Source organism: Macadamia integrifolia, chromosome 8 (genome assembly GCF_013358625.1).
Source record: "Macadamia integrifolia cultivar HAES 741 chromosome 8, SCU_Mint_v3, whole genome shotgun sequence".
NCBI lineage: Eukaryota > Viridiplantae > Streptophyta > Magnoliopsida > Proteales > Proteaceae > Macadamia > Macadamia integrifolia.
This window is the reverse complement of record NC_056564.1, coordinates 14,412,702-14,427,301: the sequence shown is the minus strand read 5'-3', so window position 1 is coordinate 14,427,301 and position 14,600 is coordinate 14,412,702. Positions and strand designations below refer to the sequence as shown.

General features: G+C 37.4%; 2 protein-coding genes across 4 annotated transcripts; both read left to right on the top strand.

Moving 5' to 3' along the window:
- The first annotated feature begins 1,191 nt into the window (after window positions 1–1,191).
- LOC122087497 (ERBB-3 BINDING PROTEIN 1-like) lies at window positions 1,192–2,554 on the top strand. 3 transcript variants are annotated; one of them, XM_042656646.1, is made up of 5 exons: window positions 1,192–1,341; window positions 1,487–1,608; window positions 1,828–1,912; window positions 2,056–2,205; window positions 2,296–2,554. In XM_042656646.1, the coding sequence occupies exons 2-5, from the start codon at window positions 1,515–1,517 to the stop codon at window positions 2,537–2,539; spliced, it is 573 nt and encodes a 190-aa protein (XP_042512580.1). In that variant the 5' UTR covers window positions 1,192–1,341; window positions 1,487–1,514; the 3' UTR covers window positions 2,540–2,554. The 3 variants fall into 3 exon arrangements, with proteins under 3 accessions (XP_042512580.1, XP_042512581.1, XP_042512582.1); XM_042656647.1 differs by having other exon boundaries at window positions 1,222–1,367; XM_042656648.1 differs by having other exon boundaries at window positions 1,232–1,341; window positions 1,490–1,608.
- A 2,283-nt stretch (window positions 2,555–4,837) lies between these two features.
- Window positions 4,838–12,778, top strand: LOC122086020 (ran-binding protein 1 homolog a-like). Its single transcript, XM_042654690.1, has 4 exons — window positions 4,838–5,083; window positions 5,235–5,386; window positions 5,481–5,606; window positions 12,130–12,778. The coding sequence occupies exons 1-4, from the start codon at window positions 4,935–4,937 to the stop codon at window positions 12,372–12,374; spliced, it is 672 nt and encodes a 223-aa protein (XP_042510624.1). The 5' UTR covers window positions 4,838–4,934; the 3' UTR covers window positions 12,375–12,778.
- Window positions 12,779–14,600: the final 1,822 nt, after the last annotated feature.

Sequence of the window (14,600 nt, the reverse complement as noted above, 5' to 3'; positions counted from 1 at the left end):
GGGGGGGGGGAAAGTGTTGAAAGAGAATCACAATTCCTCATAATATACAGAGCGACAATTATGTGACCAAAATGGCTCGTTTTATTCCTACTTATGAACGATCCAATCCTCTACCTGAGAGAGAGAGAGAGAGAGAGAGAGAGAGAGAGAGAAGCATGAACATGGGGGATGACAATGAGAGGGGGCATAAAAAATAGTGGTTCTCCATGTTATAAGGGCCTTTTTGCTTTCTATTGTCTTATCTTTCTTGATCGCATTGACACCTCTAAAGAGTAGTTTTATTTCCAAGCAAGTAATCCCGAAGTTTAGAGCAAGGAGGATGCCTTGCTTGAACGCTTTACCATCTTTGGAGCCCTTAAAAGAAATCCTATGAGAACGAACCGCTGTGGCAAGAAATCGATTTAGGCGAATTCTACGCTCTGCATAGAGGAATACATACAAAAAAGTGAGTGTCGGGCTTATTCGACGGGGGATCCTCCGATGCCTAGATTAGATTTCTTATGTAAACAGATAATTCTAGTAGGAATAGAAAAGTTTGATCATTTGGAAAGAGGTTTACCCAAGTATTTAAAGCTGAGGATGGTGACCTGTGGGTGAGAATCTCGCTTTGGTATAAGTTGTATATTATCAAGCAATTGTTAATACTAGACTAGGAGAGCTAGTGACAAGAGTTATCGGTGTCAAATTAGTACCGATACTAAAATCATACCTAAGGAGATTTGGTATGGTTTTAATATGATAAATTGATATCTTTCTTAGTTTGGATTTAGAATAGTATTGGTTCTCAAGATAAAATCATTATATATACCAAATCATATCAAAATCGCACCGGTTGACACCCTAATCAAATATCGACTTACCAAGTACATATGCATAGAGGTAAAAAAAAAATGTCAACAATATCAAATAGAAACAGTGCCGAAATCATATTCAGAACAAATAAGAAATCGTATTCATATCGAATAAAACCATAATAAAACCATACCAAGCTAGTACGGTATAATTTCAGTATCTACTCTTGGTCTGGTCTGGTCTGGTCTGCTGTACCCTACTAAAACCGTACCGGTTCTCACCTTTGACAAGAGTATCGTTATTTGGAAGAATTTTCTTGTAGGCCTGGGCCTATTTCTGGCCCATGATTATAAGTGTCCTTGTTGGCTACGGCCCGCTCCAGAAGTTCGCCACTCGTAATACTGTTTAACGCTGCTGTATAAATAATGGTAACAATGATGCCCTAAAAATGATCCACCATCATCCAGAACCAGAGAAGACGGCTTCGCTCTCGCCACTCCCTTAAACCCTACTTTTTCAATATATACATATCAATCGCCTAAACCCTAGGTTCAGTTTCAATAAAATCTCCGTTGGTTTGTTCTTGTTGTTCTGTTAATTTCCATTCGTTCATATACTTAAATCTCATTATCTATTCGTAGCTGTTTTAGTGCATTTCTGCAGATTTTAATTCATTTTGATTGATTTGACGCAGTAGGAGGAGAGATATAAACTTAATAACGATGTCGGACGAAGAAACGAAGGAGGAGAAGGAGCTTGATCTCAGTTCTCCCGAAGTTGTTACCAAATATAAGAGTGCTGCTGAGATCATTAACAGTTAACATTTCTCTCTGTTCTAATTTTTTTTTATTATAATTTTGGGGTTTATTCTAGCTCGAAAATGATTGATGGTGAAGTAACGGTTAATAGATAATTGGTGTTTTATTTTATTAAATTTTTGTTCTGATTTGTTGTTTCAATTTTTCGTAATTTAATCAGAGAATCGTTCATTTGATTTAGTTGTTTTGACAAATTTTAGAAATTCAAAACTTTCAGAGGCGTTGCAGTTAGTAGTGTCGGAATGCAAACCAAACGCTAAAGTCGTAGATATATGTGAGAAAGGAGATGCCTTTATTAGAGAGTAAGATTTCTAATTTATCCCTTTTTTCCTCCTTGTTCATAGATAAGTTGTTGTTGTTGTTGTTTTTTTTTTTTTTTTCAATGTTACCTGGTGGATAGCTATGGGATTCGATGATACTAAGTGATTTTTTGTTGTCCATACAGGCAAACCGGGAATATGTATAAGAACGTAAAGAAAAAGATCGAGAGGGGCGTTGCCTTCCCAACGTGCATCTCCATAAACAATACAGTTTGTCATTTCTCTCCGCTTGCCAGTGATGAAATGGTTCTGCAACAAGGTGATATACTAAAGATGTAAGTTTTTCTTCCGCATTCCATTGTATGTTTGGGCAGCCTAATTTATTAACAATGGAGGGTGGATGAGGCGTTTTTGATGTGTTGCAGTGATATGGGATGCCACATAGATGGTTTCATCGTTGTAGCTGCACACACTCATGTCCTCCAAGAAGGGCCAGTGAGCGGTAGGGCAGCTGATGCCATTGCAGCTGCCAATACTGCTGCCGAAGTTGCTCTAAGGCTTGTGAGACCAGGAAAAAAGGTAAATGTGATTCATTTTTGGAGGACAAGTTGTTTAATTTCATTTATTTATTTATTTTTCCATTTATTCTTTTGCTCAGGTGCTGAATAAGTTGAATTTTTCTTGCTGCCCGCTTATGAATGTTTCTTTTGTACATTATTAGACGTTTGTCAGCGTGCTCAATGAGGAATTTGGTTTGAGAAAACTGAATTTGTTCTGTTGGATTATGAAACTGATATAGTGATTGTAATAGAAAATACAACAAGGAATACTCTTCTAGTCACTGCTCATTGAAAAGAAAATGCAGAACATGCGGTTGATTAGCTATAAAGCTGTATCATTCAATATCTATGTAGAGCTTTTGTCATAGGTTCCCTTGTGGAGGAATCGTGCTACTCTCCTCCTTTGCTATGGTGTAAGGTGGTTTAATCAGTACACTTTGTTACTTATCTGAGGATGACATGAGTCACCAGACTTGATAATATTCATCATATTAGATAAGAAAGCGGGGTAACCAGATTCTTTTTTTTTTTTTTGGGGGGGGGGGGGGGAGGGAGGGGGTTGAAATTCAGAAACTTAATATTCAACAATCCACTCCATGATTATGTTTAATTAGGATAAAGAAAAAGATGGTACATTCTAGATCTACTAGTGGAGTAAAGTTGGGGATTTCGATCATCATAGGGGTCACTTTTTTCTCTGCTTGTGGTTTTTTACTTGATAATATTTTTGAAGGACATGATTTGTCTAAATGATGAAAACTGAATGGAAAGCAAAAGGAGCAAGTCCTAATGCATGCCCCAAATGAAGCTCTAGTCATAGTTTCACTGATAGATTATCATGGTCCTCACTTTTTCCCCTTTTAACTGTTATTATTTGGTGGAGTTGAACTGACACAATTCATGGGAGTTGGATGTTTCATCTTTTTCTGTGCCTAAATGCAACCCTTGTTAGTAAGAAATGTGAAACCTCCCAACTTTGCAGTCCCCCCTCCCCCTCCCCCTCCCTCCCTATTGAAAGAGAGAATTTGGAATTCTGATGCAAAGATGAATTGGAAGGTGGGGGATGACAGATGATCAAAATTTTCAGCCACGCAGCTCAAATTATTTGATTGGGAGAAAGAATGCTACTTGCATGAGTAGGTGAGCCAATAGAAGGGTGTGTGAGAGTATCTTTAACGCATGGTAGGTGGGGGCAAACATGGTCTTTCTGTATCCTGTTGTGTCTGGGTGGTGTTTTTTATTTATACTGGATTATACTTTTTTGCCTTATTTGTCATTTCACGTGTAAGATAATGTTAATTTGGGACAATGACATAATGATAAATTATTTAAAATACCTAATGATATATTATCCAACCAGACTCAATGGTCCGTTCCCTTTAGAAAGATTCAGATTTGGTAAAGTATGGGTAAAACATCGCTTCTTTCTGTGTTTCTCTTCTCCAATTTTCATTCGCAATTCATCAATCATTTTATCCACCAATAAACATAAAAGCAAATAGACATGAAAGAGATGTAAATGAATGAGGGTAGACATGAAAGAGATGTGAGAGAGAGAGAGAGAGAGAGAGAGAGAGAGAGAGAGAGAGAGAGAGAGATAGCTGGTGTTGAACAAGAAAAGGGAGAGAAGGGCTCATTGCAATGGTTCTCTTATTTTTCCATACTTAATCAATTACTAATCAAACACAAAAACCAATTTCTTCTTCTCCTTCCTCCTATATTGATTTCTAACAAAGTATTCACAAACATAGCCATGAATATTGATGTCAACCAATTATAAATAGCCATTTTAAGTTTCTTTGACTTAAAATCTCAACTACACAGCCATGAGTAAAATTCTTAACCTTTCAACTATTAACATTCGAAAATAGTTCAAGCATATTTGAAGAGAAATGATCGAACCATCAGCTTATATGGCTTCATTAGATGTTAGTCTCCCTTTGATGAATTTCCCAATGATCGAAATATTCTTGTCAAAGAAGATGTTGATCTTAATATTTTCTATCAAATGTTACTCTGTTTGTTCGATAAAACTTATTCTACTCGTCTTTTGGTACCTCTCTCTCTTCCTTTAGGCCTGTCTATGTCTATGTAAGAAAAGCCGATTCCTTATTGTGTATTCTTTTTTTTTTCCTCTTCTTCTTCTTCTTAATACTATACATTTAAAAAAAATATATATTGCCATCTAATTTCCCCGTATTCATAATTTCGTACCCTTTTTTACTGTTCTAGTATTTACCAACCATGGTTTGGGAACGAGGTGTCATTGCCTCATTGGTGACTCAGTTCGCAGGGTAAAATATTCCTCATTGCCGTCTTCCGCAGCCCTACCCTTTCCTTTTGAAGCTTTTTACTGTAACGTTTTTACTCCGCGAGCCTGTCACTTTCCGCGTTCCTTAATCCGTATAAAGCCTCGCAAACTCTACCAGACGCTGTTTTCTTTCCGATCTCTCTCCCTCATTTCTATCACTCCATCTCTCCATCTTTTAGTGTTTGCGATAACAATGGCGAGTTCCAATGCTGAGCGTAGAGAAGAGGAAGAGAACGTTGCAGGAGATGACGAAGACACCGGAGCTCAGATTGCACCAATTGTCAAGCTTGAAGAGGTCGCCGTCACCACCGGCGAAGAAGAAGAAGATGCAATCCTTGACTTGTAATTTTTTGCCTACTAACTATTTTGACCCAATGGGGTTTTGATTGCTAGGGTTTTTGGAGATCTCTGTCGTTCTTTAGTTTATGGTTGTATGATTATCTCTCTCTTTCACGATCTGTGATGCTTTTCTATGTGTGCTTGGGATATATAGGAAGGCGAAACTCTACCGATTTGATAAGGATGGGAACCAATGGAAGGAGAGAGGTGCTGGGACTGTGAAGTTTTTGAAACACAAAGAGTCAGGGAAAGTTCGATTGGTTATGCGACAATCGAAGACTCTGAAGATCTGTGCTAATCATCTTAGTACTTTCTCACCACCCTCTCCTGCTTTTTTTTTTCCTTCTCGATTCCGTATTAGGATTTCATTTTATGACTTTAATCTGTTTATGTATTGCAGTTCTACCGACGATGTCGGTTCAGGAACATGCGGGGAACGATAAGACCTGTGTATGGCATGCCACCGATTTTTCGGATGGGGAATTGAAGGATGAGCTCTTATGCATTAGATTTGCATCAGTTGAGAGTGAGTGTTGTCTTTTATTAATTGTTTTCTTATTTCATGTAAGACAGTACCATTTCATTCGTGTATATATTTGTTATCTGTTGCCCTGGACTTAATAGTTTCTTGATGATGGCTGTTTTGGCGTCCTATTTAGTTTCCAGTGCGGAACAAGTGTTTTGATTTGAATTTCTGCTGTTACAATATTCATATCTTGCCCTGAAGTTTTGATTTCTTAATTGTTTCTGTTTTCACGTGCTATCTAGTTTTGAAGTGAGGACCAAAATGTTTTGATTGAATTCCTGCTGTTATGATATTGATCTCAGGATTTTGATCTCGGAGTGTATTTGCTGGAATGTGCAAACAACAACATAACTTGGGAAAGACGCTCTCTGTCTGTCTCTCTCTCTCTCTCTCTCTCTCTCTCTCTCATGCAAACCAGATCTTACCTGGAAGAGAGAGAGGATCATAGGAAAAAATAGGGCTATAGGATTAATATAAGCTCTCTTACGCTTATGAGTAACAATAGGAAGGTCTAACTCAGAATGAGAAAATGAGATGTTACCACTGGGGAAACTTAGGATGTGGATCCAAAGAAGACACATGGCAGGTTTTCTTTGTCCATCTTGTGTACACAATAGGGTCTTTCTCTTTATGGACGACTAGTGTCAACAATATCCACTATGTCAACATCATTCACCTCTTTATGCTGCACGATATCAAAATAAAAAGGAGTAAGAGACAAAGGAGTAAGAAACAGAATGGCATCTACTACATTTTCACTTTCACTCCATACTCTCCTTGAAAAGGATGCTTAGGAGAAGCAAAGAAAGAAACAGACTCAAGAAAGGTGACATCTTTGGAAAGAAGACGCTTACAAGAAGAAGGGTGGTAACACTCGTAGCCATTGGGAGTGGAAGAAGAACCAATAAAGAGTCATTTGAGAGCTTGGGGATCAAGTTTAATGCGGGAGGATTTGTTAACATGCACATAATAAACACAACCAAACACCCTGGGGGGAAGAGAAAAAGCTAAAGACAGAGAAGACGAGTGCATAGGCATTTTGGGACCCAAGGATTTTTGTAGGCATGCGGTTGATGTTAAAAACAACAGTAAGAACGGCCTTAGACAAAAAATTTTTAGGAACATGCATGCCAAAGAGAAGGCTCTTATTGGCTTCTAACAAATGGTGTTTTTTCCTTGGATTTTTCTGTGGTTTCATGGAAAGGGAGAGCATTCGATTGAAATTTAATGTAGGTTAGATTGGCAAGGTCGTGGAGATCTAGGATTGTGATCAATGATGTAAAATCAGCAAAATATATACTTGGCATTGATGGAAGATTAAGTGCCAAAAGAGATACAAATCGAATGCAAGTAAAAGAAAGCTCAAGTATTAGAAATAGAGTGTTCCACATTTTTCTTTGGGGTTAATTTTGGTTGTCAAAACTTGTCCACTTCGCATGTTTTGGTGCTGTTTGTAAGGTTATTACCTATTTAAGAAGATCTTCATCTTGTGATTTTGAGTTGTATGGAGTCCTATGGACTATGGAGAAACTTAAGATTGATTAAGTTTATTTAGTTTAGGAGTTTAAGCAAGTCTATTTTATTGTTTTATTTGAGTTAAGGATCTATGCTAGACATTATATTACGTTAGAATAGGTGGTCGGATGATGTCTTGTCTTTGAGGCAATGGTCTTGTGAATCCTTTTCGATCTCCCAAGACAACATTCTGCTTCGTCTTTCTTTCCGGACTAGGAAGTAAAGTGCTGCTGGAAGTGAACTCCTCTTTAGCTGGCCTTAGGAAGAACTACCGAACGAGTATGAAGTGGAAGATGGGTAATCAAATAAACTTAACATTTGATGTTAAAGGTTAATAAATAACGTTTAATTCGGCCCCAACAAGTAGAATAACAAAATAAGGTATTCCGAGTCTTTGGGTGATCATATGACACGGATTTGAACTGGGGAAAAGGGATTTACAGTCGCCTGCCGTACCACTTGGCCAAGCTGCCAAAAAATGCAAAATGATTGAAATATTCCCTTTTCTTTTGGGTTGATTATTGAACCTTGAGACTAATCCTCAGCATGGATTTTCTTATTTAAACATTGTAGGGGCCAACCCTAGATAGTTCTTGGTATTTTTAATACTATTGTAGAAGTTATTCTCTTTTCTTATTTTCTCCTTATATTTGAAAAAAAGGCCAACCCTAGATTGTTCTTGTTTTTTTATTTTTAATACTATTGTGGAAGTTAATCTCTTTTCTTATAATCTCTTTTCTTATTTTTGAGAAGCTTGGTTACTATTTTGTTGATTTGACTCAAAAAAATATTTCTGGTTTGCATGGTTCCTTTTGTGGATACTAACTACTGTGTTTTCCAATTTGTGTGACTCTCTCTCTCTCTCTCTCTCTCCCCTCCCAACCCCATCGCTTTGTTTGTAGGGTTTGCCTGGTTCCATTTCTTGATACTAACTACTATGCTTTCCAACTTGTTTGACTCTTTTTCTCTCTCCAACCCCGTCGTTCTGTTTGTACTTTGTAGGTGCCAAAGTTGAAGAACAGAGTGATTTGGGAATCCATTCTGTTGAAGAAAGTCAAGAAAGTCTAACAAACCCTTTTTGTTAGTTTATTTTTTTAACGTTGTGGAGGAAGTAACTAAACTGGGGGGTTAATTGGGTTTCATGAATTATGGTTTTGCAAAGGTATGGGTCAAAATCAAATTTGACTATTTGGCAAAGAGCGAAATAATTCAGTTTTATTCGAAGTTATGACGCAAAATGAAAATAACTATGGTTATTGGCAAGGTGGGTTCCCAATCAAAATTTTGGGCCAAAATTTTGAAACTGATAAGGATGTTATAACTAAGGCACCAAGTTCTTATAAGGGTCTATTGGTTTGCAATGGGGATTTGTTTCATGATGGTTGTAGGATTTATTAATTAAGTACATGTATTGGGTATACTTCTTCTGATAAGTATGACTAGACCAGAATACCTGGAGTGAACTTTTAGTGAGAGTGGTTGTAGAAATCCTAGAGTGACCATGTCTTGGTATTGGTTGAATCATACATACAAGGGAGGGAGAAGCCTGACTAAACCAGGATATATGTTGTGAGAAAACCAAGTTTACTTGAAAGTATGTAATGGTTTGGGTTTGTCTGTGTATCAAAGTGCTATTTTAGCCCAATGAGTGCATCATTTATAAGGAGTGGTGTATTGCGAATTAAAGAGACTCAAGGGAAAGGAGAAGGCTGGAGGGAAGGCTGGAGATGAATAAATGACTGGGCTGAACTGAAGTTTTGAGGGCACTACAAGTTTTTGTTTTTCAATTAACCAGAAATTTCCTTAAAGAGCAAGGGAATAGTAGAAGAGGATTCTTTAAAGTAGTTGTGAAGTTGTGATAATGCTTAGTAACTTGAGTTGTTGGGTTGTTTATTTTGTTATCTTTTCTGTCATTTCCTTTTCTTCCCGTATCTTCATTTGGATTTCAATTTTTCTTGTCTTTAATCCTGGTGTGTTGCCTTTTGGATTTGAATATTCTATGAATTTGGTTCTCTCAACCCGAATCCAGAAGTGTATTGGAGGTGTATGAACTGGAAGATGTCTTGTTTAGAACTGTAGAGTGAAATACAAAATTACTATTCTATCAAATATGATGCACATTGAAGAGAATATTTCTTTGAGTAGGCATATGTTTCAAGTTCAGAAATTAACTGTTAATCAAGTATAATATTATTTTTATATTGATTAGTATATTAAATTTAATTTAGCTTTATTGGACTAACATTATGGTTCAAATTTTGCTTGACATTAAATCTCTTACATTCTATTGCTACTTTACCCCAGAAGGTCCATTTGTATTCTGCTTTGATTGGTATCAGTTGCATAGAGGTCTGTGATTCTAAATGACAGAAAATCATGTGAGTTAATGTGTTGCACCTGCATTGCTGTGTTGCATAGGCATGTCGTTCGTCACCAATGACTTGGGCTATTCGAATCTTAGTATGCTATTAGAAGGATTTTATTTTTTAATATTTTGCTTGGCTCCTCTTGTAATTAACTACTAACTATTAGTTTACAAGGAGTGTTGTACGTGAGGGGTGTTCCTCTTATAATAGAAACTTGTCATGTTGAATTTGGAAGGTGGAGATAAAATAGGAAACTATAAAGGAGAATCGGAGTCTAACTAGGAGAGAGAGAAAGTTTGAGACAAAGAAGGAAGGAAGAATTTGAGTTGAACAAGGAAATGAGAGAAGTAAAGAGGGTTGGACGATTGGTCTCTACCCCAAAATCGTGAGAGTGTGGGAGGAAGAAGAAGAAAAGAAAGGTATGAGGTTTTACCCTATGATTTAATTATTTTGATGTGCTAATTGGGTGTAAACCATGATTTAAAAATATATAAATTCGGATTGAGAGGTGATGAGGGAGAAAATAGATTTTTTGTATGTTATTAGTAATTTTTTCGGTTGGACAAACAACAATCGGAAATTGTTCTTATTATTGACTATGATTAGAAATTGTTTTATGGTCTAAAATAATTATTGAGAGTACACATATGTCTTTAGATAATCTCCTGAAATTTTTCATTAAATTCAAAGTTAATTTGATATGCCGAAAATTCATGTACTCGGATAGGTCACTGCCAAGACAGTTTTTTGTACCGGAGAATGAGGGTGGTGAGTGGTAACGGAGGGACATAGACTTCAAGTTTTTATTCGATTTTTGTATTGTAACAACTTTTTTGAGTCTTGTAAATTCCTAAAAAATGCTGGAAGGGATTTGAGCTCGGGAAAGTGGATTAATGAGTGCTTTAATTTGTTTGGATGAAATCTATTACTGTCTAGAGACCCTTTTTAGGGGGGATTGATACTTAATCTAAGAAGGTTTTTCTGATGTCGTTTTTGTACGATATATCTATATATATATTAGGTTTCAATAGGATTTGGTTTCAACTCATTTGGAGTTCCAAAGATATCTATTTTTTATTTTTCTATGTCAATAGGCAGAATTTTGATAGAATTGTATAAGAAGGGTGCATCAATTGTTCTATCTTGAGAGAAACAGAACCCATGTTTGGAGCGACATCAAGGTGAATGAGACCTCGCAGAACTATAGTATTATTTTTATATAAACTATTTTCTTGATTTTAATGTGAATTGAACATCATGTATTGAATCGGCATGATTAATTTTCACATATTGTTTTAAAATATGATTTGAAATACTATGCATGTTTTGAAACATGTGTTATTTTATTATGGAAAGAATACTTAGATATGATTTTGTTTAGAAGTATGATGAGATATATTATTTTTATAGATTTTAAATGAGACGGAATATTGTTGGACTGCAACTCTTCCAATAGGGGATTGTGTTGATCAATGTTGAGCATAGGAGTGAGGCAAGAGCGTGACGTTAAAGAAATTGTTCGTTTTTGGGAGCCAATAGCATTCCGCTCACTTTTCCATTGTGGTTGGGTATGTCGACCGGGGAGTGAGCCATAAGCATGACATTAAGAAGCGTGGTTTCCTCTCCATAGGAGCCCGTTACCGGATCCGAGAGCCAAGAGCCTGAGTCCCATCCCAGTGGTTATGATGTATGATTTGATAGACGATTTTAGCAGTGCCACACTTTGGACCCTGTTAAGACTATCAAATAGAAATCGGTTTTGAGAATATTTGAACTCATAGCATGTTTCATGGAACTTGTAATATTTTCAGATTTACACAATTTATGTTTTGAGATATCATTATATTTCCAAAAACATTTGTTTACCGATATTTTATGTTCTGTTCCCTTTTGCTTACTAAGATTTTCCAAGCACTCCAGTCATTAGTTCTCCAGTTGTAGTGAATCTAGAAGCCTTGCTTGTATGAAGATTGCGTTGTGCACGTTGATGGAAATGCTTCTTAGATTGAACATGCTGACCTTATTAAAAATTTATTTACTTTATGATAGTTGTAAAAACCATGAAATTGTGATATTACTTAGATTTAATAAGCGAGGTTGTATTTATTCTTAGTTGTGGTGCCACCAGCATTATAGACATTGGACATTTGAATTCTATATTTATTTCGGTTTATAGGTAATATGCGTGTTGTGTTTGTCTATGATGGTGTATTGTGGTTTAATTGGATTTGTGAGGGTTTTGGTTCAGATTCGGTTCATTATCCGATGGATCCTAAGAGTGAGTGACGATCCTCATTCCTAGGGTGGGTTTTGGGGCATTACACAAACATTTTGAAAGAACATTGAAGAGTCCCTGTATGATCCAACTTCGATGGATCATGATTTATTGCTGAAGTGGAGCGTACACCCCATGATTTTGTTCGATGGATCGGGACCTATTGACAAAATGGGGCATACACCCCATGATTTCATACTTGATCACCGATACTCATGGGAGAGTTTACAGAATGGTGGTCCAGGGCCCACACAACTTCCACCTCTGGATGTTCTTAATAAAAAAATGCCATGTTTTAGGATAAATTCTGGCTGTGTTTGGTTTATAGAATTCTATTGACTTGCTGTCCCCTTCCTCTCTGTTGCAGATTGCAAAACCTTTATGGAAAAGTTTCAAGAAATTGCAGAATCCCAGGTGAAGAAAGAGGAGAACAAAGATGTCACTGCTGCTGCTGGACTTCTTGAGAAGTTGAGTGTGGGGGATGTCAAAACTGAGGAAAAAGCTGAGAAAACTGGTGAAGAGGTTCCTGTCACGGTCAAGGAGGAGAAGGAAAGTGATAGCGAGACAAAACCAGATGTAGAAAAGAAAGAGGAACCACCTGCCGCAGCTTAGGCTGGAGGAGGGAGGTAGGTATACTTGTCTAATAGGAGTTAGTACTCTTCCTGGCCTTTTGCAAATTTATATTTATGCGGCTAAGTTTCCATTGGATGAGTATGGGATGGAAATGGTTGTCTTTCATTTTGGGGGAGGCTTGTCAATAGTTTGTCGGACTTGGTCCATTTGCATGTCAAGGGGTTCAGGGTTCTGTTGGTGTGGATGTCCAGTCATGTAAGAAGTGAGCTTGAGGGGGAATGGTATGGCAAGGGTTTTTGTGGAGTATTTGTTCATTTTGGGTTTTATATGGGGTCTTTTATCGGTAAGTTGCTTGTGAAGTTTCTCTTTAAAAGGTTGCCTTGCGCTAGAATTTTATTTTTCAGAACACAAATATTTGTTGGTGGCATCTCTTTTGATGAGTATAGATTGTCTGTCCCTGCCACCCATCCTTTGGAAATTGGTAGCTGGGCGATCCCAACACGGATAGACTGATCTTAAGGAAGATTGGCTAGGATGATTGGCTGGATTGGTGACGGGTGATCAGATCCTAATATTTAAAAACCTTGGAAAGCTCTGAGGGTACTCTCTCTCTGGTTATTGGTGTAGAAAACCAACTCAAGCTTGTGTGGCCGATAAAATGACTCAATCGTCAAAGTGTTATTGGGACACGTGTCAATTGCCTATGTGGTTATGGGTAAGACTTGGGTGATCACTGATCAGAAGATGATTCCGATCCGTATTACTGTTACTCCACCCTACACCCTGACAAACGAAGATTACATGAAAAAATTATGTTATTTGCATAGCAGGAAGACATGGAGAATCTCCTTCTTCATCACACTTGCCACTGTTAAGAATTTGTAATAGAGGCTCTTACCTGGAGTTGGAAGCCATAGGAAATCAGTAGTATGCAGCGGAGCAAATGCTGATCATGGGAGGTATGGTTGTGTTTGAGAAAACAATGAAGAGTACAACCAATGATCACTCTCCGATCATCATTGCACGGGCGATTGGCCTATACAGCAGGTTGGGATGATTAGCCAGACAACTCGGATAGATCGCTTAAATCAAATCATGGTTCAGTAATTGTTACTCCTGGGGGCATCAAGGAAAAAAAAAACCCCAAGCGGCTAGCGATGAGCATGATCCCATTGGAACAACATTTCTGCATCAGTTGATTTTCCAAGAATGGATGATTTTTCTGCATTCCGCTGGTCACACGATTTGTGGAATCATAATCACATGTTGCAGAACAGCAGAACTCGAAAAAAAAAAAAAAGTTTGTATCATCCTTTCACATAATCTAGTGGTTCGAGGGACACCCTATGATTGTTCAAATCCATATCCAAAATTTTGTAATTTTGTTTAGGGATCCAGTTGCATAGCATATGCGAACCCCTCCCTTTGTCTATCTCTCCTCCTACGCAGCCAGAACATTATTCCTCTTTCTAAATAATAGTAAAAAAAATTATAGGATGTGGGCATGGCTGCGTGGCCAGTGTGAGATTATAATTGTTGTTACATATTCTTGTTCGAGATTACAAACTTGGTTGCATGGCCCGCGATGACTAGTTATGTGAATTCATGGTTCCTCATGAATTACAATCGTGAAACTATCATTTGTAGGGTTAAATTAACTTATCTCCCATTTCAAACCTAGCTTGGGCTAGAGGTGTCGTTATAATCAGCATAAGTCTATTCCTTGAGTCGAGTAGTAGACCAGTTGTACATCATTTTGACTAAGATGCATTATTGACCTCCATCTGTTTCCCTCACAACAATTCCAAGTACTCTTTGACTCTCTATTCAAAATCTTTTTCATTTTTCTTTCATGATACTTGTTATCGTGCTTTCGTTCATATTTAATCTTGGATAGAGTTTACCGTCTGATTGGGCTGACTAAAAGTGGGTTTAAGCAAGAAAATTTCATAATCGAGAGAAGAAGGGAGTGAGAGAATCTAATGGAGATGGAGATGGGATTGAGAGTGTTACTTGAACTAGGTCGGACTGGGTCCTTATTCGATTCCTTCATGAGTCATCCACTTAGGATAATCATAGACCAATTAGGGTTGGTCAGATCTTTATAAAGAAGAAGGTTTGGCCACAAAGCAGAGCAGAGTTTCTGACATAATCTCAAGAGCTCTTTCCCTGTTCTCTTTTGTCTCTCTCCAATTGAGAGTGTGTATCTCTAATGATCTCCATTACAATCCTGGATTTTGAGGGTAGATCATTATCTAACAAGAT